The sequence below is a fragment of the Amblyraja radiata genome, chromosome 11 (genome assembly GCF_010909765.2).
Source record: "Amblyraja radiata isolate CabotCenter1 chromosome 11, sAmbRad1.1.pri, whole genome shotgun sequence".
NCBI classification, from domain to species: Eukaryota; Metazoa; Chordata; class Chondrichthyes; order Rajiformes; family Rajidae; genus Amblyraja; species Amblyraja radiata.
Genome location: NC_045966.1, coordinates 8,237,306 through 8,262,501, shown reverse-complemented (window position 1 = coordinate 8,262,501; position 25,196 = coordinate 8,237,306). Strand labels below are relative to the sequence as shown.

Genomic DNA, 25,196 nt, shown 5'->3' with positions numbered 1-25,196 from the left:
TAACGCCTTTTTTAATTGTTTCCAGATTCGTATACCACTAAGTATTATAGGGTTTTCCCGATAGGTTTTTTTGTGCAGTTTTGTGGGAGCAAACATAATTGAACCAATTTCAAAAGGCAAACAGTCTTCCTTTTCCATCCTTAACCAATCTGGTTGCTGATCCATGTCTTCCAGCCAGAAATTCATGTTTTTAATATGGACTGCCCAAAAAAAAACCCCCAATAACTTGGTAAGGCTAAACCTCCATTTGTCTTTGGTTTACATAAATGTTTTTTGCGTATTCTATGATTCTTATAATCCCAGATGAAGCATGTAACAATCGAATCGACTATAAAGAAAAGCATTTTGGGGAGATATATTGGAATTGATTGGAATAGGTACAGTAATTGCGGTAAAAAGATAATTTTTATCGCATTAATTCTACCAAACATTGAAATGGGAAGCGTTTTCCAATACTGAACATTCTTATGAGGTTTATTCAGTAAAGGTGGGAAGTTTAATTTAAATAAAGAAGTTTATGTCTTAGTTACATAAATTCCTAAATATTTAAGTTTTTCCTTAACTATTTTAAAGGGGGATTGTTGTAGTGTGTGTAAAATGAGTTCCGTTATTGGCATGATTTCGCTTTTATTCCAATTAATTCTATATCCCGAAAACTGACCAAATTGAGTTATTAGATTTAATACGTTTGGAATGCTAGTTTCTGGCTTTGTAATATATATTAATACATCATCTACATATAAAGAGATTTTATTCATTGTGTCTTTAGTATTATACCCGTGTATTTCTGGATGGGCTCTAACATTTTCTGCTAATGGTTCAATTGCAAGGGCGATTAATAATGGGGATAGCGGGCATCCTTGTCTACAACCTCTAGAAAGATTAAAATTTAGTTGATAACATTTGGTTTGTTAATATTCTAGATGTTGGGTTAGAATATAAAAGTTTAACCCATGTGCAGTACTTCTCTCCCAATTGAAATGTTTCCATCACCGAAAATAAATATGACCATTCTACCTGATCAAATGCTTTTTCAGCATCTAACGAAATGATTGCTAGGTCTGCATTAGCAATTCTATTTGAGTATATAATATTGAATAGTCGTCTCAGATTATAAAATTAGTAACGTTTTGGAATAAAACCTGTTTGGTCGGGGTGTATTAATTTGTTAATCACTAAACTCAATCTATGAGATAGGATTTTAGTTAATATTTTCTGATCAGTATTTAAGTGAGCTATTGCTCTATATGAACCTGGGTCTTCAAGATCCTTATCAGTTTTTGGTAAAAATGTTATTGTAGATTTGTTTAAAGTTTCTGGCAGTTTCTGTTGAGCGTAAGCGTATTTATACAGCGTCTGTAAGTGTGGGGAAATCAGATCATAAATGTTTTAATTAAATTCAGAGCTTAGACCATCAGGACCTGCGGCCTTTCCGTTTTTTAAAGATCTAATTGACTCTTCGATATCTTTTACCATTATTGCAGCACCTAATAATTCTCTCTCTTTCACATCTAAACCCATAAGATTACATTTCTGTAAAAATGCTTTCATTCCTGCTGACTGTTCTGTCACTTTAGTTGAGTAAAGTTATTGATAGTATTGTAAAAATCTGTCATTGATACCTATGGGCAGTGTTAATATTTCTCCCTTGACTGATCAAATTTTATAAATACTTATTTTCCCCGTCCTGTTTACGAAGTTGACTTGCTAATAGTTTTTGTGGTTTATCACCAAATTCAAAGTTTAATTGTTTTGTATGTTGATAAAGTTTTATAACTTGGTCTGAGTATATTTTATTTAACTTGTATTTCAGTACTGCAATTTTATTGTGTTTTAACATAGATGGTGCTACTGCATTTTCTATGTCTAATTGCCTTATTTCCATTTCCAATGTCTGTTGTTTAGCCCGACTCTCTTTATTATGAAATGCTTGGGAGGAGATTAATGCTTCTCGTACAAATGCTTTAAATGTTTCCAAAAGAAGGGAAGCAGAAGTTCTAGGGCGGTCATTAGCCTCAAAAAACATATTAAACTGTTTTATAAGGTATTCATGACATACCTTTTTATTTAAAATTTGGGGGTTAAGTCTCCATTGTGTCTGTTTCTCGGCCATTCCGTTTAGTTTAATCATAAATGTTAGTGGTGCATGGTCTGAGATTATAATATTATGATATTTCGAGTTGTAGGTAAATGGAATAAGTTTGGAGTCTACTAAGAATGAGTCTATCCTTGAGTAAGTTTAATGCACCGGTGAGTAAAATGAATATTCTCGGCCGGATGGATTTTCAATTCTCCACACATCCTTGATTTTGGTAGTGTTAATATATGAGTTTAGAAATGCACTTGACTGAGATTTTAATATTCTTTGAGTTGATGATCTGTCTAAATAAGAATCTAGTGTACAATTTAAATCTCCACCAATTATTAAGTTATGTTGTGTGAATTCCAGGATAGTATTAATATTCTCTTAAAAAACAAGGGACTATCAAAATTTGGTCCATATACATCAAGAAGAGTCACAATTTTTTTTTTAGCATAACTCGCCTACTAATACAATATATCTGCCGTCAATATCTTCTATAGTTGATATATGTTTAAAAGGTATACCTTTACGGATTAATATTGCAACCTCTCTAGATTTATGTGAGAATGAAGAGTGATACGTTTTAGCAATCCATTTTGCTTTCAATCTATGTTGTGCTTCCTTTTTAAGATGTGTTTCCTGGAGGAATATTATATCTGCTTTAAGTGATTTTAAATGAGCTAATACTTTACCTCTCATGATTGGTTCGTTAATTCCCTTAACATTCAAGCTACAGAATGTAATTCCTTCACCCCCAATTTTCATATTAACGTCTTGCATCTTATGATTAGGGTGGTCTATAATAGAGCAAATGGTTCAGCACATTAAACCCTACCTTACACCCGAACATCAGGTAGATGAATTTTAGATCTCTTAGGTTTTCCTCCCAGACATATCTCCTTAAATAAAACTTATAATTCCATTCAAAATAAAAATTATAATATAATACTAAGTGGGACCCGTTGGGTCCCAGCATCACACGGGAGGGCTGGTCACCAACGCAATATTCCACCTCTCCACCAATTCCAATATTGCTCACCAGTGGGAGGGGGGGGCTGTCTGTTGCGCTAGTATGGGTGTTTCGGGCCGAAGGTACTGGTTTCCAGAGGGCTAGTATAGACATTGTGGGCCGAATGGATTCTTGGGCTGGCATCCGACTGTTACCACGATTTTATAAGCCACTACAAGGGAAACAATTGGGCTGCAGCCACCTGACAACCAAAATACATTTTGTGAGCACAAACCTTTTAAAAAGGCGAGGCAAACAATTGGGCTGCAGCCACCTGGCAAACAAAATTCATTTTGTGAACACAAACTTTTTAAAAAGGCGAGGCAAACAATTGGGCTGCAGCCACCTGACAACCAAAATTCATTTTGTGAACACAAACTTGTTAAAAAGGCGAGGCAAACAATTGGGCTGCAGCCACCTGACAACCAAAATTCATTTTGTGAACACAAACTTTTTAAAAAGGCAAGGCAAACAATTGGGCAGCAGCCACTTTACAGCCGCATCGAGGGGACTCACCGTGGAGTAGACGTGCGTTCAGTGTTATTCGCAGCTCAGAGAGCCGTGACCCTCTCGCTGCCTGGGTCTGGCAGAGACTGAGTAGGGACTACACTTCCGGGTTTTATAGTCCCTCCCCCCTGTCACCAGCGGGGGCAGCAGAGAGAATGGCAATTTAAAAAAAACATTAATATCTCTCTGAATTTTCATCGATGGGAAAAATCCTCCGGTCCCGGAAGGAGGAGGGGGCTCTGAGTGAGGTGGCCAAAAATGACGGCCGTAGGTGGCGGCGTTCTCTCGGATATCACAGCACAATGGGCCAAAAGCGATCAAGATCAGGCTTTTAGTAATATAGATAAAATAGAAAAAGTAAAATAATACTATGTTACTAAAGTGTAAAAGAAAGAAAAACATTACATCTATAGTTGGTGCAGTTAGTGATAGCCACCCTAATGTGGCTAGACATCTAAGGACTTCCGTAGCCTTTGGTAAAAATAAAGTAATACTAGCTCCGTACTTTCCTTAGGAGAAAAGTTTCAATTTCAATAAAAACAATTTATGGGGGAAGGGAAACAATAGTTATATTCCATTAGTGAAATAATTATTAGTCTCAAAGTAAGATATTAGTCTCCTTTAACAAAAATATTAATCAAAGATTAGTCAAAAATATCAAAGGAAAAACCTAACTTTTTATTAATAAATTGCCTGTCACACATTACTTATAATTCGTACTTTTAGCTAATTCTAAGGATCCAGTTAACAATAATTAATAATAATTAGTAATCATGATTAGTAGTAATTAGTAATGATTAGTACTAAAATATAAATGTTATATCAATAGCAAAATAACCGCTTGATTCTCATTATAAATTTTGAGCAGTCCTTAAGTATAGCAATTTAAAATTCCATTTCTTCTCTACGGGGTAACGATGTCCGGTACCATCAGGTGTATGTTGAGTGTTTGTTCAATCCTCGGTCTTATTCTTGATGTTCTGGGCAAATTCAAGTGCTTCTGTGTGTTTGATGAAGAAATATTCCTTCCTCTTGTAGGTGACACTCAGTGTTGCGGGGTACATCAGTCCATATCTCAGATCTTTTATATTCTTAAGTATTCTTCTTGTGTCTGTAAACAGCGCTCTTTTCCTGGCGACCTCCACAGGATAATCATTAAATATACTGATCTTATCTCCTTCAAATACGAGATTTCTGCTGCGAACGATTTTCTTCATCATATCATCCAAAACATGATCATATTGTACCTTCACTATCAGTTGTCTTGCGGGGGATGGGGGTGGGGGGGGCGTCCGCCCTTGGGCGGCGTCCCAATGCTCTGTGTGCCTGAGCAAGTAAAGGTTCTTGATCCAGATTTAAGACTTTTTTTAATAGATCTGCGGCAAATTCACGGGGGTCATGGTTCCCCTCTCTGCCTTCCTGAATGCCCACGATTCTTAAATTCTGGCGTCACTGACGTCCCTCCAAGTCAATACATTTTTCAATTATTTTATGCAATAAGTCTGATAAATGCTTGTTCTTGGAGAGAAGCTTTTTTGTAGTTTTAGAACTTGTATCAGCAATTTCCTCTAATTCAGTTCTAACTGTATGTTGTTGATTTAGTGCCTGGAAGATGGGATCCAACAGAGTTAAATCTGGATTCCATCGAATTTAATTTAACCTTTACCTCTTCAATCTTTTGATTAAGAATTTCTTCCATGTTTAACTTCCAGGCTTCCAGTACTTTGTGTACAGAGGCTGTGACTTCTTCTTTAATTTCTTCTTTAAAAGATTGCTGTTCTTCCTTAAAGTTCTGTTTAAGTTTTTTCAATTCTTCCATTATATTTGTAATTTCTTGTGCGAGGAAACTTCTTAGTTCTTCTACATCTGTTTTTTTCTTCTTTGAGCCATCTTCCTGGGACGATGTTAAAACTGAGCCCGAGGCTTCAGTCGGGCCTACTTCTTTGGGCTTGCCGGTTTTTCTCGTCTTGGGGGGGGGGGTATGTTGCATAGACATACCGCCGGTGTCACGCGCCTGATGACATCGCATGCATGATGCAAGCAGCCAGTGCCGTTGTCTGCAGGTAAGTCCCATTCTTTTCCCCCGTTTTCAAACAATTTTTTGCGGAGCTAGTCAGCGCGAGTCTCCCTTACTCCATAGCGCCACCGGAAGTGGGGGCAGATTATTATCTGAATGGTGTCAGATTAGGAAAAGAGGAGGTGCAACGAAACCTGGGTGCCCTTGTACATCAGCCACTGAAAGTAAGCATGCAGGTACAGCAGGCAGTGAAAAAAGCAAGTGGCATGTTGGCCTTTATAGCGAGAGGATTTGAGTATAGGAACAAGGAGGTCCCACTGCAGTTGTACAGGGCCCTAGTGAGACTGCACCTGGAGTATTGTGTGCAGTTTTGGTCTTCTAATTTGATGAAGGACAGTTTTGCTATTGAAGGAGTGCAGCGTAGGTTCACCAGGATAATTCCCGGGATGGTGGGACTGACATATGATGAAGGAATACATTAACTGGGTTTATAAACACTGGAATTTAGAAGAATGAGAGGGGATCTCATAGAAACACATAACATTCTTAAGGGATAGGATAGGCTGGATGCAGGAAAAATGTTCCCCATGTTGGGGAAGTTCAGAACTAGAGGTCACAGTTTAAGAATAAGGGGTAGGACATTTAGGACTGAGATGAGAAAAAAAGTTTTCACCCAGAGAGTTGTGAATCTGTGGAATTCTCTGCCACAGAAACATAGAAAATAGGTGCAGGAGTAGGCCATTCGGCCCTTTGAGCCTGCACCGCCATTCGATATGATCATGGCTGATCATCCAACTCAGTATCCCATCCCTGCCTTCTCTCCATACCCCCTGATCCCTTTAGCCACAAGGGCCACATCTAACTCCCTCTTAAATATAACCAATGTGTTGTACTTCCAGTGGCGCTGGTGCCAGCAGTCTCCACCTTCAGCCCGGTATCTTTTTGTTTTTTTGTTTTTTTAGTTATGTTAAAGTGTGTTTTTTATGTTTTTTTAAATGTCTTTATGTGGGGGAAGAGGGCACGGTACGCGTCCTCACCCCCCCAGCGGCCTACCTACTGGATTGGCGCGGCCTTTCCTGCCGGGATCGACCAGAGCTCCAGCAGCGGCGGGACAGCGCTGTAACATCGCGGGGCTGGCGATGCCTTACCAGGGATCGCCATCTGGAGCCCAGAGTGCTGGACCTGCTGCACCGACATCATGGAGCTGCGGTTTGCAGAGCTCCCAACGCGGGCGGCGCTGATCAACAACGCGGGGTCCTGCGACTCCGCCCGGCTCGGCCTGCGGTCTCGGGAGCTGCGGACTCCGGCTGCGGAAGGCGGCTGATCAGGAGGTCCGGGCCGCTGAGGAGGAGGATGTTCACCGTCGGGGATCGGCGTCGGCGTTCCACCAGCCCGGCGTGAGGGCCTGAACATCGGGCCGACCGGTGCGGCGACTGCGGGTGCTCGGAAGGCCCAGACCACGGATGAACATCTGGGAAGATCGGAGGGGAGGCTGGCTGGACTATGGTGCCTTCCTCACCTTGGTGCCACTGTGTTATATTGTGTCGTGGACTTTCTGTGTTTGTGCTTTTCTTTTTTTTAATTCAATTTTATTTTTAATATGTTTTATTATTTATTATTTATTTATTTTTATGATACTGCCTGTAAGGAAAATTCATTTCGTTGTCTCTAATTGAGACAATGACAATAAATTTGAATACAATACAAAGAATAAAATACAATGAACTGGCCTCAACTACCTTCAGTGGCAAAGAATTCCACAGATTCACCACTCTCTGTGTAAAAAATGATTTTCTCATCTCGAGAAGGCAGTGTGTGATCTCCCACGTAGAAAACTGTGCTGACTTTCCCTAATCAGCCCTTGTCCGTCTAAATGCCTGTTTATCCTAATCCTCAGAATACCCTCCAGTAACTTTCCAACTTTGGAACTACATCTCTTTCGGGAAGACATCAGGGCTCTCCGTTTCTTCCCAGGTCAGTGGCCACCAGTTCCCCAGAACTAACACATTTCTCCACCTGGCAGAGTCTATCTTCACCCTCAACAATATTTCTGTTGATTCCTCTCACTTTCTTTAAATCGAAGGTTAAACCATGGGTATTCACGTCGGCCCCAGCTCTGCCTCTCTTTTGTTTGGCGATAATGAATGCTCTTTGTTCCAATCGTACCCATGTAAAGATCCAACAACGATTTCTGGTACCCCTGGTTCCAGAGCCTTGCCGACCTTAAGGGCTTGTCCCACGAGCATGCGACTCCATACGGCAAGCGCGACCTAACGTGGTCACTTGAACCGTACGGCCTCGTGGGGCCGGTCTCACTTCGATCGCCGGAGCCGTATGGAGTTGTGCGGAGCTGGTCCCGACATCGCGCGGGGCTCCGAAAAACTGACCGTGTTCAAAAATTGCGTGCGCAGCGTCTCGACGCCGTACAGAGCGTCTTGACGCCGTACGTCACGCGCGAACTTCCCGCGGACTTCGCTCGAACTTCACGTCACTAACTCGACCTCCGCGTGGCCCCCGCTTCCGGTTTGGTCGCGCTTGCCGCAGGCAGGCGCATACTCGTACGACAGGCTCTTTAATCTGTTTTGCTGGACCAGCAGAGGTCACGGCATTCGGGGGGGGGCGAGAAACCGACCCGCAAAGTCGGCTATGGAAGGATCGGATATGCCGGCTCCGGACGGCCCGGAGTTCCAGAGCCCCGGCCGCAGGGGGCAGATTCGACCCGCCGATCAGCCACGGAAATCCGAGGAGGTTGAGATCGGCCACCCCACCCGGCCTGGACGCCACATTGACCGCAAGCAACAATGCCTTTAAATCCTGGGACACTTCTGCCTACAGTGCTGCCAGGTTGAACCTGAACAAAGGTATCAAAAAGGCCAAAGACATCCACAGGCAAAGGGTGGAAGACCACTTCAATACCGCGGACACCAGAAGCATGTGACATCACTGACTACAAGAGCAGCCCCGCCTGCCCCCACGGTGATATCACACTGGCCAATGAACTAAACCCCTTCTTTGCCCGGTTCGAAACTGGCAACACCACCAGGAGTGGAATAACCCCGGCCATTGCGGAGGGACAGGCCTTAACACTGAGCACTCAGGAGGTACAGTGCGCCCTGCGTAGGGTCAATCCACGCAAGGCTGCAGGCCCGGATGGAGTCCAGGGAAGGGTACTAAAGGACTGTGCTGTACAGCTGGCAGAGGTATTCACGAGAATCTTTAGTCTGTCTCTGTCTCTGGCAACGGTCCCCAAGTGCCTGAAAACAGCTACCATAGTGCCGGTGCCGAAAAAGTCTAAAGTCACCAACCTGAATGACTACCGCCCGGTTGCCCTAACTCCAATACCAATGAAGTGCTTCGAAAGGCTGGTCCTCTCCCACATCAAATCCAGCATCCCTGCCTCACTGGACTCTCATCAATTTGCATACAGGGCAAATAGATCGACAGAGGATGCCATCTCTCTGGCTCTTCACACTGTCCTGACTCACCTGGATAGCCAGGCACGTACGTAAGGATGCTCTTCATTGACTATAGCTCTGCATGCAATACGGTCATCCCCACCAAGCTCACCACCAAACTCCACCAGCTAGGCCTCAGCTCGCCGATATGCGATTGGATCCTGAACTTTCTGACGGAGCGATCGCAGGCAGTGAGATTGGGCCCGCACCTGACCTCCACTATCACCCTGAGCACCACAGGGATGTGTACTAAGCCCCATGCTCTACTCCCTCTTCAATCACGACTGTGTTCCTGATTTCGACACCAACACCATTGTGAAGTTTGCAGATGACACAACAGTGATTGGGCTGATCACCGACGGTGATGAAGCAAATTACAGACGGAGGTGCATCTACTGGCGGACTGGTGCGCATGTAACAACTTGTCACTAAACACCTCCAAGACCAAGGAGCTGATTATTGACTTCAGGAGGTCCCATAATGGAGAATACGCCCCAATCTCCATCTACGGGGAAAGTGCGGAGAGAGTGTCCAGCTTTAAGTTACTGGGCACTCACATTTCAGAGGATCTCACCAACACCGCTGCGCTGGTCAAGAAGGCACAGCAACGACTGTTCTTCCTGAGGACATTAAAAAAGACTGGTCTGCCCCAACAACTGCTGACAACCTTCTACCGCTGCACCACAGAGAGCATATTAACGTATGGCATCTCTGTGTGGTATCTCAGCTGCACGGAGGAGGAGAGGAAAGCTCTTCAGCGCGTCGTACACAGAGCGCAGAGGATTATTGGGACACAGCTACCAGCCTTGGAGGGCATCTACCACACACGGTGCCTCAGGAAGGCCGTCAGCATCCATAAAGACTCCTCACACCCTTGTAATGGACTGTTCGAACTACTTCCCTCCGGCAGACGTTACAAGGCCTTCTACGCCCGATCCTCCAGACTCAGAAACAGCTTCATTCCCAGAGCTATAGCGGCTCTGAACCGGCCCTGCTGAGTGCCTCCCATCCCACCTGGACTGTCTCCCTCAGATGGTCACGTCGCACAGTTTATTTTATTTTTTATTTTTTAAACATCGGTTGGAAGCTGCATACTAAATCTCGTTGCATTTGATATCTCGATATTATTATTATTACGATTATTATTATTATTATTATTATTATTATTAGATTTAACATAATCTCTAAGTTGTAGATATCTGAAAAAGTTATTTGAGTGTAGTCCGTAGATCTGTTTAACTCCTGAAATGAAAGAAAAGTGCCTTTCCTATAAAGATGTCCCATCTTTTTAATTCCATAATTTTTCCATTGTGTAAAACCTTCATCCAATATGGAGGTTTTAAATAAAGGATTGTTTACAGTGGGGAAACAGAGTGATATATTATCCAATTTTAACGCCTTTTTTAATTGTTTCCAGATTCGTATACCACTAAGTATTATAGGGTTTTCCCGATAGGTTTTTTTGTGCAGTTTTGTGGGAGCAAACATAATTGAACCAATTTCAAAAGGCAAACAGTCTTCCTTTTCCATCCTTAACCAATCTGGTTGCTGATCCATGTCTTCCAGCCAGAAATTCATGTTTTTAATATGGACTGCCCAAAAAAAAACCCCCAATAACTTGGTAAGGCTAAACCTCCATTTGTCTTTGGTTTACATAAATGTTTTTTGCGTATTCTATGATTCTTATAATCCCAGATGAAGCATGTAACAATCGAATCGACTTTAAAGAAAAGCATTTTGGGGAGATATATTGGAATTGATTGGAATAGGTACAGTAATTGCGGTAAAAAGATAATTTTTATCGCATTAATTCTACCAAACATTGAAATGGGAAGCGTTTTCCAATACTGAACATTCTTATGAGGTTTATTCAGTAAAGGTGGGAAGTTTAATTTAAATAAAGAAGTTTATGTCTTAGTTACATAAATTCCTAAATATTTAAGTTTTTCCTTAACTATTTTAAAGGGGGATTGTTGTAGTGTGTGTAAAATGAGTTCCGTTATTGGCATGATTTCGCTTTTATTCCAATTAATTCTATATCCCGAAAACTGACCAAATTGAGTTATTAGATTTAATACGTTTGGAATGCTAGTTTCTGGCTTTGTAATATATATTAATACATCATCTACATATAAAGGGATTTTATTCATTGTGTCTTTAGTATTATACCCGTGTATTTCTGGATGGGCTCTAACATTTTCTGCTAATGGTTCAATTGCAAGGGCGATTAATAATGGGGATAGCGGGCATCCTTGTCTACAACCTCTAGAAAGATTAAAATTTAGTTGATAACATTTGGTTTGTTAATATTCTAGATGTTGGGTTAGAATATAAAAGTTTAACCCATGTGCAGTACTTCTCTCCCAATTGAAATGTTTCCATCACCGAAAATAAATATGACCATTCTACCTGATCAAATGCTTTTTCAGCATCTAACGAAATGATTGCTAGGTCTGCATTAGCAATTCTATTTGAGTATATAATATTGAATAGTCGTCTCAGATTATAAAATTAGTAACGTTTTGGAATAAAACCTGTTTGGTCGGGGTGTATTAATTTGTTAATCACTAAACTCAATCTATGAGATAGGATTTTAGTTAATATTTTCTGATCAGTATTTAAGTGAGCTATTGCTCTATATGAACCTGGGTCTTCAAGATCCTTATCAGTTTTTGGTAAAAATGTTATTGTAGATTTGTTTAAAGTTTCTGGCAGTTTCTGTTGAGCGTAAGCGTATTTATACAGCGTCTGTAAGTGTGGGGAAATCAGATCATAAATGTTTTAATTAAATTGAGAGCTTAGACCATCAGGACCTGCGGCCTTTCTGTTTTTTAAAGATCTAATTGACTCTTCGATATCTTTTACCATTATTGCAGCACCTAATAATTCTCTCTCTTTCACATCTAAACCCATAGATTACATTTCTGTAAAAATGCTTTCATTCCTGCTGACTGTTCTGTCACTTTAGTTGAGTAAAGTTATTGATAGTATTGTAAAAATCTGTCATTGATACCTATGGGCAGTGTTAATATTTCTCCCTTGACTGATCAAATTTTATAAATACTTATTTTCCCCGTCCTGTTTACGAAGTTGACTTGCTAATAGTTTTTGTGGTTTATCACCAAATTCAAAGTTTAATTGTTTTGTATGTTGATAAAGTTTTATAACTTGGTCTGAGTATATTTTATTTAACTTGTATTTCAGTACTGCAATTTTATTGTGTTTTAACATAGATGGTGCTACTGCATTTTCTATGTCTAATTGCCTTATTTCCATTTCCAATGTCTGTTGTTTAGCCCGACTCTCTTTATTATGAAATGCTTGGGAGGAGATTAATGCTTCTCGTACAAATGCTTTAAATGTTTCCAAAAGAAGGGAAGCAGAAGTTCTAGGGCGGTCATTAGCCTCAAAAAACATATTAAACTGTTTTATAAGGTATTCATGACATACCTTTTTATTTAAAATTTGGGGGTTAAGTCTCCATTGTGTCTGTTTCTCGGCCATTCCGTTTAGTTTAATCATAAATGTTAGTGGTGCATGGTCTGAGATTATAATATTATGATATTTCGAGTTGTAGGTAAATGGAATAAGTTTGGAGTCTACTAAGAATGAGTCTATCCTTGAGTAAGTTTAATGCACCGGTGAGTAAAATGAATATTCTCGGCCGGATGGATTTTCAATTCTCCACACATCCTTGATTTTGGTAGTGTTAATATATGAGTTTAGAAATGCACTTGACTGAGATTTTAATATTCTTTGAGTTGATGATCTGTCTAAATAAGAATCTAGTGTACAATTTAAATCTCCACCAATTATTAAGTTATGTTGTGTGAATTCCAGGATAGTATTAATATTCTCTTAAAAAACAAGGGACTATCAAAATTTGGTCCATATACATCAAGAAGAGTCACAATTTTTTTTTTAGCATAACTCGCCTACTAATACAATATATCTGCCGTCAATATCTTCTATAGTTGATATATGTTTAAAAGGTATACCTTTACGGATTAATATTGCAACCTCTCTAGATTTATGTGAGAATGAAGAGTGATACGTTTTAGCAATCCATTTTGCTTTCAATCTATGTTGTGCTTCCTTTTTAAGATGTGTTTCCTGGAGGAATATTATATCTGCTTTAAGTGATTTTAAATGAGCTAATACTTTACCTCTCATGATTGGTTCGTTAATTCCCTTAACATTCAAGCTACAGAATGTAATTCCTTCACCCCCAATTTTCATATTAACGTCTTGCATCTTATGATTAGGGTGGTCTATAATAGAGCAAATGGTTCAGCACATTAAACCCTACCTTACACCCGAACATCAGGTAGATGAATTTTAGATCTCTTAGGTTTTCCTCCCAGACATATCTCCTTAAATAAAACTTATAATTCCATTCAAAATAAAAATTATAATATAATACTAAGTGGGACCCGTTGGGTCCCAGCATCACACGGGAGGGCTGGTCACCAACGCAATATTCCACCTCTCCACCAATTCCAATATTGCTCACCAGTGGGAGGGGGGGGCTGTCTGTTGCGCTAGTATGGGTGTTTCGGGCCGAAGGTACTGGTTTCCAGAGGGCTAGTATAGACATTGTGGGCCGAATGGATTCTTGGGCTGGCATCCGACTGTTACCACGATTTTATAAGCCACTACAAGGGAAACAATTGGGCTGCAGCCACCTGACAACCAAAATACATTTTGTGAGCACAAACCTTTTAAAAAGGCGAGGCAAACAATTGGGCTGCAGCCACCTGGCAAACAAAATTCATTTTGTGAACACAAACTTTTTAAAAAGGCGAGGCAAACAATTGGGCTGCAGCCACCTGACAACCAAAATTCATTTTGTGAACACAAACTTGTTAAAAAGGCGAGGCAAACAATTGGGCTGCAGCCACCTGACAACCAAAATTCATTTTGTGAACACAAACTTTTTAAAAAGGCAAGGCAAACAATTGGGCAGCAGCCACTTTACAGCCGCATCGAGGGGACTCACCGTGGAGTAGACGTGCGTTCAGTGTTATTCGCAGCTCAGAGAGCCGTGACCCTCTCGCTGCCTGGGTCTGGCAGAGACTGAGTAGGGACTACACTTCCGGGTTTTATAGTCCCTCCCCCCTGTCACCAGCGGGGGCAGCAGAGAGAATGGCAATTTAAAAAAAACATTAATATCTCTCTGAATTTTCATCGATGGGAAAAATCCTCCGGTCCCGGAAGGAGGAGGGGGCTCTGAGTGAGGTGGCCAAAAATGACGGCCGTAGGTGGCGGCGTTCTCTCGGATATCACAGCACAATGGGCCAAAAGCGATCAAGATCAGGCTTTTAGTAATATAGATAAAATAGAAAAAGTAAAATAATACTATGTTACTAAAGTGTAAAAGAAAGAAAAACATTACATCTATAGTTGGTGCAGTTAGTGATAGCCACCCTAATGTGGCTAGACATCTAAGGACTTCCGTAGCCTTTGGTAAAAATAAAGTAATACTAGCTCCGTACTTTCCTTAGGAGAAAAGTTTCAATTTCAATAAAAACAATTTATGGGGGAAGGGAAACAATAGTTATATTCCATTAGTGAAATAATTATTAGTCTCAAAGTAAGATATTAGTCTCCTTTAACAAAAATATTAATCAAAGATTAGTCAAAAATATCAAAGGAAAAACCTAACTTTTTATTAATAAATTGCCTGTCACACATTACTTATAATTCGTACTTTTAGCTAATTCTAAGGATCCAGTTAACAATAATTAATAATAATTAGTAATCGTGATTAGTAGTAATTAGTAATGATTAGTACTAAAATATAAATGTTATATCAATAGCAAAATAACCGCTTGATTCTCATTATAAATTTTGAGCAGTCCTTAAGTATAGCAATTTAAAATTCCATTTCTTCTCTACGGGGTAACGATGTCCGGTACCATCAGGTGTATGTTGAGTGTTTGTTCAATCCTCGGTCTTATTCTTGATGTTCTGGGCAAATTCAAGTGCTTCTGTGTGTTTGATGAAGAAATATTCCTTCCTCTTGTAGGTGACACTCAGTGTTGCGGGGTACATCAGTCCATATCTCAGATCTTTTATATTCTTAAGTATTCTTCTTGTGTCTGTAAACAGCGCTCTTTTCCTGGCGACCTCCACAGGATAATCATTAAATATACTGATCTTATCTCCTTCAAATACGAGATTTCTGCTGCGAACGATTTTCTTCATCATATCATCCAAAACATGATCATATTGTACCTTCACTATCAGTTGTCTTGCGGGGGATGGGGGTGGGGGGGGCGTCCGCCCTTGGGTGGCGTCCCAATGCTCTGTGTGCCTGAGCAAGTAAAGGTTCTTGATCCAGATTTAAGACTTTTTTTAATAGATCTGCGGCAAATTCACGGGGGTCATGGTTCCCCTCTCTGCCTTCCTGAATGCCCACGATTCTTAAATTCTGGCGTCACTGACGTCCCTCCAAGTCAATACATTTTTCAATTATTTTATGCAATAAGTCTGATAAATGCTTGTTCTTGGAGAGAAGCTTTTTTGTAGTTTTAGAACTTGTATCAGCAATTTCCTCTAATTCAGTTCTAACTGTATGTTGTTGATTTAGTGCCTGGGAGATGGGATCCAACAGAGTTAAATCTGGATTCCATCGAATTTAATTTAACCTTTACCTCTTCAATCTTTTGATTAAGAATTTCTTCCATGTTTAACTTCCAGGCTTCCAGTACTTTGTGTACAGAGGCTGTGACTTCTTCTTTAATTTCTTCTTTAAAAGATTGCTGTTCTTCCTTAAAGTTCTGTTTAAGTTTTTTCAATTCTTCCATTATATTTGTAATTTCTTGTGCGAGGAAACTTCTTAGTTCTTCTACATCTGTTTTTTTCTTCTTTGAGCCATCTTCCTGGGACGATGTTAAAACTGAGCCCGAGGCTTCAGTCGGGCCTACTTCTTTGGGCTTGCCGGTTTTTCTCGTCTTGGGGGGGGGGGGTATGTTGCATAGACATACCGCCGGTGTCACGCGCCTGATGACATCGCATGCATGATGCAAGCAGCCAGTGCCGTTGTCTGCAGGTAAGTCCCATTCTTTTCCCCCGTTTTCAAACAATTTTTTGCGGAGCTAGTCGGCGCGAGTCTCCCTTACTCCATAGCGCCACCGGAAGTGGGGGCAGATTATTATCTGAATGGTGTCAGATTAGGAAAAGAGGAGGTGCAACGAAACCTGGGTGCCCTTGTACATCAGCCACTGAAAGTAAGCATGCAGGTACAGCAGGCAGTGAAAAAAGCAAGTGGCATGTTGGCCTTTATAGCGAGAGGATTTGAGTATAGGAACAAGGAGGTCCCACTGCAGTTGTACAGGGCCCTAGTGAGACTGCACCTGGAGTATTGTGTGCAGTTTTGGTCTTCTAATTTGATGAAGGACAGTTTTGCTATTGAAGGAGTGCAGCGTAGGTTCACCAGGATAATTCCCGGGATGGTGGGACTGACATATGATGAAGGAATACATTAACTGGGTTTATAAACACTGGAATTTAGAAGAATGAGAGGGGATCTCATAGAAACACATAACATTCTTAAGGGATAGGATAGGCTGGATGCAGGAAAAATGTTCCCCATGTTGGGGAAGTTCAGAACTAGAGGTCACAGTTTAAGAATAAGGGGTAGGACATTTAGGACTGAGATGAGAAAAAAAGTTTTCACCCAGAGAGTTGTGAATCTGTGGAATTCTCTGCCACAGAAACATAGAAAATAGGTGCAGGAGTAGGCCATTCGGCCCTTTGAGCCTGCACCGCCATTCGATATGATCATGGCTGATCATCCAACTCAGTATCCCATCCCTGCCTTCTCTCCATACCCCCTGATCCCTTTAGCCACAAGGGCCACATCTAACTCCCTCTTAAATATAACCAATGTGTTGTACTTCCGGTGGCGCTGGTGCCAGCAGTCTCCACCTTCAGCCCGGTATCTTTTTGTTTTTTTGTTTTTTTAGTTATGTTAAAGTGTGTTTTTTATGTTTTTTTAAATGTCTTTATGTGGGGGAAGAGGGCACGGTACGCGTCCTCACCCCCCCAGCGGCCTACCTACTGGATTGGCGCGGTCTTTCCTGCCGGGATCGACCAGAGCTCCAGCAGCGGCGGGACAGCGCTGTAACATCGCGGGGCTGGCGATGCCTTACCGGGGATCGCCATCTGGAGCCCAGAGTGCTGGACCTGCTGCACCGACATCATGGAGCTGCGGTTTGCAGAGCTCCCAACGCGGGCAGCGCTGATCAACAACGCGGGGTCCTGCGACTCCGCCCGGCTCGGCCTGCGGTCTCGGGAGCTGCGGACTCCGGCTGCGGAAGGCGGCTGATCAGGAGGTCCGGGCCGCTGAGGAGGATGTTCACCGTCGGGGATCGGCGTCGGCGTTCCACCAGCCCGGCGTGAGGGCCTGAACATCGGGCCGACCGGTGCGGCGACTGCGGGTGCTCGGAAGGCCCAGACCACGGATGAACATCTGGGAAGATCGGAGGGGAGGCTGGCTGGACTATGGTGCCTTCCTCACCTTGGTGCCACTGTGTTATATTGTGTCGTGGACTTTCTGTGTTTGTGCTTTTCTTTTTTTTAATTCAATTTTATTTTTAATATGTTTTATTATTTATTATTTATTTATTTTTATGATACTGCCTGTAAGGAAAATTCATTTCGTTGTCTCTAATTGAGACAATGACAATAAATTTGAATACAATACAAAGAATAAAATACAATGAACTGGCCTCAACTACCTTCAGTGGCAAAGAATTCCACAGATTCACCACTCTCTGTGTAAAAAATGATTTTCTCATCTCGAGAAGGCAGTGTGTGATCTCCCACGTAGAAAACTGTGCTGACTTTCCCTAATCAGCCCTTGTCCGTCTAAATGCCTGTTTATCCTAATCCTCAGAATACCCTCCAGTAACTTTCCAACTTTGGAACTACATCTCTTTCGGGAAGACATCAGGGCTCTCCGTTTCTTCCCAGGTCAGTGGCCACCAGTTCCCCAGAACTAACACATTTCTCCACCTGGCAGAGTCTATCTTCACCCTCAACAATATTTCTGTTGATTCCTCTCACTTTCTTTAAATCGAAGGTTAAACCATGGGTATTCACGTCGGCCCCAGCTCTGCCTCTCTTTTGTTTGGCGATAATGAATGCTCTTTGTTCCAATCGTACCCATGTAAAGATCCAACAACGATTTCTGGTACCCCTGGTTCCAGAGCCTTGCCGACCTTAAGGGCTTGTCCCACGAGCATGCGACTCCATACGGCAAGCGCGACCTAACGTGGTCACTTGAACCGTACGGCCTCGCGGGGCCGGTCTCACTTCGATCGCCGGAGCCGTATGGAGTTGTGCGGAGCTGGTCCCGACATCGCGCGGGGCTCCGAAAAACTGACCGTGTTCAAAAATTGCGTGCGCAGCGTCTCGACGCCGTACAGAGCGTCTTGACGCCGTACGTCACGCGCGAACTTCCCGCGGACTTCGCTCGAACTTCACGTCACTAACTCGACCTCCGCGCGGCCCCCGCTTCCGGTTTGGTCGCGCTTGCCGCAGGCAGGCGCATACTCGTGGGACAGGCTCTTTAATCTGTTTTGCTGGACCAGCAGAGGTCACGGCATTCGGGGGGGGGGGGCGAGAAACCGACCCGCAAAGTCGGCTATGGAAGGATCGGATATGCCGGCTCCGGACGGCCCGGAGTTCCAGAGCCCCGGCCGCAGGGGGCAGATTCGACCCGCCGATCAGCCACGGAAATCCGAGGAGGTTGAGATCGGCCACCCCACCCGGCCTGGACGCTACATTTTTGTGGGGACTTCCGGTGGGTTGGGGGCTGGTAGATATTTTTCTGATTACAGGGGGAGCTGGACCACCAGTTGTTGGAAATCGGTGTTGGACTTGGATTATTGCCCAGAAAGACACAAATAGCGGGAGTAACTCAGCGGGTCAGGGAGCATCTCTGGAGAAAAGTAATAGGTGACATTTCAGGTAGAAACACTTCTTCAGACACATATTTCTACACCTGCATTATTCCCCAACTCATTTCCCTCTGGATTCCAAGTAAGAGGCAGGTTGGGAAGAAGTGTAGATGTGGCTGGCAGTGGATCTGTAGCAGAAGTGCATTAGGGTTGGCTCCTGAATCCATGCAGGACCATGCATCAAATGACATGATGTTAATTTCATCAACATCACCATCAATGTCCCCCCTGCCCTCGAATTCCTTATATCTGACACCTCTCTCCTTATAGAAACATGGAAACATAGAAAATAGGTGCAGGAGTAGGTCATTCGGCCCTTCGAGCCTGCACCGCCATTCAATATGATCATGGCTGATCATCCAACTCAGTATCCTGTATCTGCCTTCTCTCAATACCCACTGATCCCTTTAGCCACAGGGCTACATCTAACTCCCTCTTAAATATAGCCAACGAACTGGCCTCAACTACCTTCTGTGGCAGAGAATTCCAGAGATTCACCACTCTCTGTGTGAAAAATGTTTTCCTCATCTCGGTCCTAAAAGATTTCCCCCTTATCCTTAAACTGTGACCCCTTGTTCTGAACTTCCCTAACATCGGAAACAATCTTCCTGCATCTAGCCTGTCCAACCCCTTAGGAATTTTGTAAGTTTCTATAAGATCCCCCCTTAATCTTCTAAATTCTAGCGAGTACAAACCGAGTCTATCCAGTCTTTCTTCATATGAAAGTCCTGACATCCCAGGAATCAGTCTGGTGAACCTTCTCTGTACTCCCTCTATGGCAAGAATGTCTTTCCTCAGATTAGGAGACCAAAACTGTACGCAATACTCCAGGTGTGGTCTCACCAAGACACTGTATAACTGCAGTAGAACCTCCCTGCTCCTATACTCAAATCCTTTTGCTATGAATGCTAACATACCATTCGCCTTCTTCACTGCCTGCCGCACCTGCATGCCTACTTTTAATGACTGGTGTAGCATGACACCCAGGTCTCGTTGCATCACCCCCTTTCCTAATCGGCCACCATTCAGATAATAGTCTATTTTCCTGTTTTTGCCACGAAAGTGGATAACCTCACATTTATCCACATTATACTGCATCTGCCATGCATTTGCCCACTCACCCAGCCTATCCAAGTCACCTTGCAGCCTCCTAGCATCCTCCTCACAGCTAACACTGGCCCCCAGCTTCGTGTCATCCGCAAACTTGGAGATGTTGCATTCAATTCCCTCGTCCAAATCATTAATATATATTGTAAATAGCTGGGGTCCCATCACTGAGCCTTGCGGTACCCCACTAGTCACTGCCTGCCATTGTGAAAAGGACCCGTTTATTCCTACTCTTTGCTTCCTGTCTGCCAGCCAGTTCTCTATCCACATCAATACTGAACCCCCAATACCGTGTGCTTTAAGTTTGTATACTAATCTCTTATGTGGGACCCTGTCGAAAGCCTTCTGAAAGCCCAGATATAACTCATCCACTGGTTCTCCCTTATCCACTCTACTAGTTACATCCTCGAAAATTTCTATAAGTTTCGTCAGACATGATTTACCTTTCATAAATCCATGCTGACGTTGTCCAATGATTTCACCAGTTTCCAAATGTGCTGCTATCCCATCTTTAATAACTGATTCTAGCAGTTTCCCCACTACCGACGTTAGTGTAATTCCCCGTTTTCTCTCTCCCTCCCTTTTTAAAAAGTGGGGTTACATTAGCTACCCTCCAATCCTCAGGAACTACTCCAGAATCTAAAGAGTTTTGAAAAATTATCACTAATGCATCCACTATTTCTGGGGCTACTTCCTTAAGTACTCTGGGATGCAGCCTATCTGGCCCTGGGGATTTATCGGCCTTTAATCCATTCAATTTACCTAACACCACTTCCCGGCTAACCTGGATTTCACTCAGTTCCTCCATCTCATTTGACCCCCGGTCCCCTGCTATTTCCAGCAGATTATTTATGTCTTCCTTAGTGAAGACAGAACCAAAGTAGTTATTCAATTGGTCTGCCATGTCCTTGTTCCCCATGATCAATTCACCTGTTTCTGACTGCAAGGGACCTACATTAGTTTTAACTAATCTTTTTCTCTTCACATATCTATAAAAGCTTTTGCAGTCAGTTTTTATGTTCCCTGCCAGTTTTCTTTCATAAACTATTTCCCCTTTCCTAATTAAGCCCTTTGTCCTCCTCTGCTGGACTGAATTTTTCCCAGTCCTCTGGTAGGCTGCTTTTTCTGGCTAATTTGTACGCTTCATCTTTTGTTTTGATACTATCCCTGATTTCCCTTGTTATCCACGGATGCACTACCTTCCCTGGTTTATTTTTTTGCCAAACTGGGATGAACAATTGTTGTAGTTCATCCACGCAGTCTTTAAATGCCTTCCATTGCATATCCACCGTCAACCCATTAAGAATCAATTGCCAGTCTATCTTGGCCAATTCACATCTCATACCCTCAAAGTTACTTTTCTTTAAGTTCAGGACCCTTGTTTCTGACTTAACAATGTCACTCTCGATCCTAATGAAGAACTCAACCATATTATGGTCACTCTTGCTCAAGGGGCCATGCACAACAAGACTGCTAACTAACCCTTCCTCATTACTCAATACCCAATCTAGAATTGCCTGCTCTCTCGTTGGTTCCTCTACATGTTGGTTTAGAAAACTATCCCGCATACATTCCAAGAAATCCTCTTCTTCAGCACCCTTGCCAATTTGATTCACCCAATCTATATGTAGATTGAAGTCACCCATTATAACTGTTTTACCTTTGTTGCACGCGTTTCTAATTTCCTGTTTGATGCCATCCCCAACACCACTACTACTGTTAGGTGGCCAGTACACAACTCCCACTAGCGTTTTCTGCCCCTTAGTGTTTCGCAGCTCTACCCATATCGATTCCACATCCTCCAAGCTAATGTCCTTCCTTTCTATTGCGTTAATCTGCTCTCTAACCAGCAACGCTACCCCATCTCCTTTCCCTTTCTGTCTATCCCTCCTGAATATTGAATATCCCTGGATGTTCAGCTCCCAGCCTTGGTCAACCTGGAGCCATGTCTCCGTGATCCCAACTATATCATAGTCATCAATAGCTATCTGCACATTCAACTCATCCACCTTATTACGAATACTCCTTGCATTGAGACACAAAGCCTTCAGGCTTGTTTTTACAACACTCTTACCCCTTATACTATTATGTTGAAAAGTGGCCCTTTTTGATTTTTGCCCTGGATTTGTCTGCCTGCCACATTTCACCTTGCTACCTATTGCTTCTACCCTCATTTTACACCCCTCTGTCTCTACACTCACACATTTAAGAAATCCTTTCCCTTTAATTCCATCCTCAACTATCCCATTCGACACCCCACCCCCCTTATTCAGTTTAAAACCACCCGTGTAGCAGTGGCAAACCTGCCTGCCAGAATGCTGGTCCCCCACCTGTTAAGATGCAATCCGTCCCTTTTGTACAGTTCCCCCTTACCCCAAAACAGATCCCAGTGATCTAAGAATCTAAATCCCTGCCCCGGGCACCAGTACCTCAGCCACACATTCAGGTCCCGTATCTCCCTGTTCCTGCTCTCGCCAACACGAGGAACTGGAAGCAAACCGGAGATAACAACCCTGGAGGTCCTGCTTTTCAGCATTTTTCCAAGCTCTCTAAAGTCACGCTGCAGAATATTCATCCCTTTCTTTCCGACATCGTTTATGCCGACATGCACTACCACTTCCGGCAGCTTTTCATCTCTCTGGCTCCATCTCAGGGGACAGATTCCCCAAACACTTCTGCTACACATCCAGGTGTGGAAGATGCCCTTACCTGTGTCTCCTCCATTTCCTGCAATTCAGCCCTCGACCCTTTCCTCCCAGACCAAACGGGAATGGTGTTCCCTTGGTCATGGTCATAAGTGATGTGAGCAGAATTAGGCTATTCGTCCCATCAAGCCCACTCCGCCATTCAATTATGGCTGATCCATCTTTCCCACTTAACCCCTTTCTCCCGCCTTCTCTCTGTAACCACTGACACCTGAACTAATCCCAGTCTGTTCATTTGACCTCACCAGTCTCCGCTCCTGAGTCCAGCACTTTGTGCTCTCCATTCATGTCCCACTCCTTCCCCTCATCTCCTTCCGCCAGCTCTCCCCCGACAAGGTCCCCACACCAAACGCCGCCTGTCCATTCCCCTCCCCAGATGCTGCCTGGCCCCCTGAGATCCTCCAGAATAGCAAGTGCAGGAGTAACTCAGTAAACAAAGTGCACACAAAGTGCTGGAGTAACTCGGGGGGTCGGGCAGCTTCCCCGGGAGAACACGGACAGGAGACGTTTCAGGTCGTAAATCTGAATCAAACCTCGGAGACGATGGTGGAGGTGTACTGGTCCTGACTGTAATCCCATCCATCCAAACACGGCTCCTCGTCGATCCCGGTCACGTTGAGGAGATCTGGGTCTGGAAACACCTCCGAGAGGTTCCTGATCACATCCAAGCGGTAGCGACTGCATTGGGTGTACTGGACTTGGGTTCCTGGCACCCGTGGAATGGTTCTGTTCATCCAGGCTTGGCTGAGGTTGAGATTCCCGGGAATCGAGCAGCGATGCTCTGGGGTATCCCCGACAAAGATGATGTTTAGACCGGCGAAACCGTTGGGAATAACGCTGACGGTCAAGAGCAGGAATATGAGTTTCTGAGCCGGTCCCCATTCCCCCAGGAAGGCTGTAATTTCATCGTAATCCCGCATGTTAGTTGCAGACGCGGTACTGACTGCGCCTTGGTTCCGGAAGCCTGGAGGGTTTCAACCTTGTGGGTGGACCTGAAACTGTAGAGCAGGTTGTTCCAAAAAACTGATAATTTATCACCTTTCGTGCACAATGAACTAATAACAAGTTGTCCTATTGGCTGTGTACGCCATAGGCTAATATCCCAAACAGGTTCTGGAAACACCGTCCGTGCTAAACAGCAACACTTTCTAGTAGAAGTGAGTTGGAAAGAACTCCAGATGCCGGTTTACACCGAAGATAGACACCAAATGTTGGAGTAACTCAGCCGGACGGGCAGCATCTCCGGAGAGAGGGAAGGGGTGACGTTTCGGGTCGAGACCCTCCTTCAGACTGAGTAGACTCGTTCTTCATACTAGTAGAAATATGGTGGATCAAATGGCTTAGAGCCAAATCCCTTTTAAATATTACTGACACTAGACTTGTTTTCATGCTAAAGTCCAAATTAAATGAAGAAAGAATTAAGATATGTGCATTGGGTCAAGGTTTGTGGTTAATCATGTGACATATTTGATAACCATGTATCTCTGAAACAAGATTGCTCTGTTTAATTTCTCCCATAATATCTGCTGTTGAACAAGTTGTACTTTGATACCCTATTACGGTTAACCACAAGATAGACACAAAGTGCTGGATTAACTCAGCAGCTCAGGCAGCATCTCTGCAGAAAAAGGAATAGGTGTAGTTTCGGGTCGAGACCCTTCATCAGACGATCCGAAACGTCACCCTGTAGAGTCTAAACGTTGTGTGCAACCGTTGTCTTTATTAACACATTACAAGTTTGGTACATAAGCTTGTTTGCTACACTCTAACATAAAGTCATTGTTGCTGTTGTTGAGCGAGGTTGTTGACTCGTGAACTCGAGCTTAGTTTATGCCGTTGTTGAAGGACACACCTCATCTCTGATGAGTTCGCTTCCCGCCTCTGTTGACGAGGGTTCGATCACCAGGTGGCGCCACAACCTATTCCTTTTTTGCCTGGCCCGTTGAATTAATCCTGTACTTTGTGTCTATTTTCAGTATAAAGCAGCAACTAGCACCGTGGCGCAGCGGTTGATTCGCCGCCTTAAAGTGCCAGCGAACCGGGTTTGATCCTGACTATGGGTGCTGTCTGTATGGCGTTTTTGTACATTCTTCCTGTGACCACGTGGGTTTTCTTCGGATGCTCCGGTTTCCTCCCACACTCCAAAGACCTACAGATTTGTAGATTAATTAACTTTTGTAAATCGTAAATTGTCCTTAGTGAGCAGGATAATGCTAGTATACGAGGTGATCGCTGGTTGCTGCAGAGAGCACCCGTCATCATGATCGAACCCAATCTCTGGTGCTGTGAAACAGCAGCTGTATCGCTGCACCACTTTGCTGCTCTATTTATTTCACTAAAAATAC

At 43.1% G+C, this 25,196-nt stretch overlaps 1 protein-coding gene across 1 annotated transcript in view; it reads right to left on the bottom strand.

Moving 5' to 3' along the window:
- Positions 1 to 23,815, bottom strand: part of LOC116978251 (solute carrier family 22 member 5-like) — a 65,849-nt gene extending 42,034 nt beyond the window's left edge. Inside the window, exon 1 of the mRNA XM_033029252.1 lies at positions 23,385 to 23,815. Coding sequence (XP_032885143.1) covers positions 23,385 to 23,771 — 387 coding nt within the window. The 5' untranslated portion in view covers positions 23,772 to 23,815. The remainder of the gene's footprint in view (positions 1 to 23,384) is intronic.
- Between the last annotated feature and the right edge of the window lie 1,381 nt (positions 23,816 to 25,196).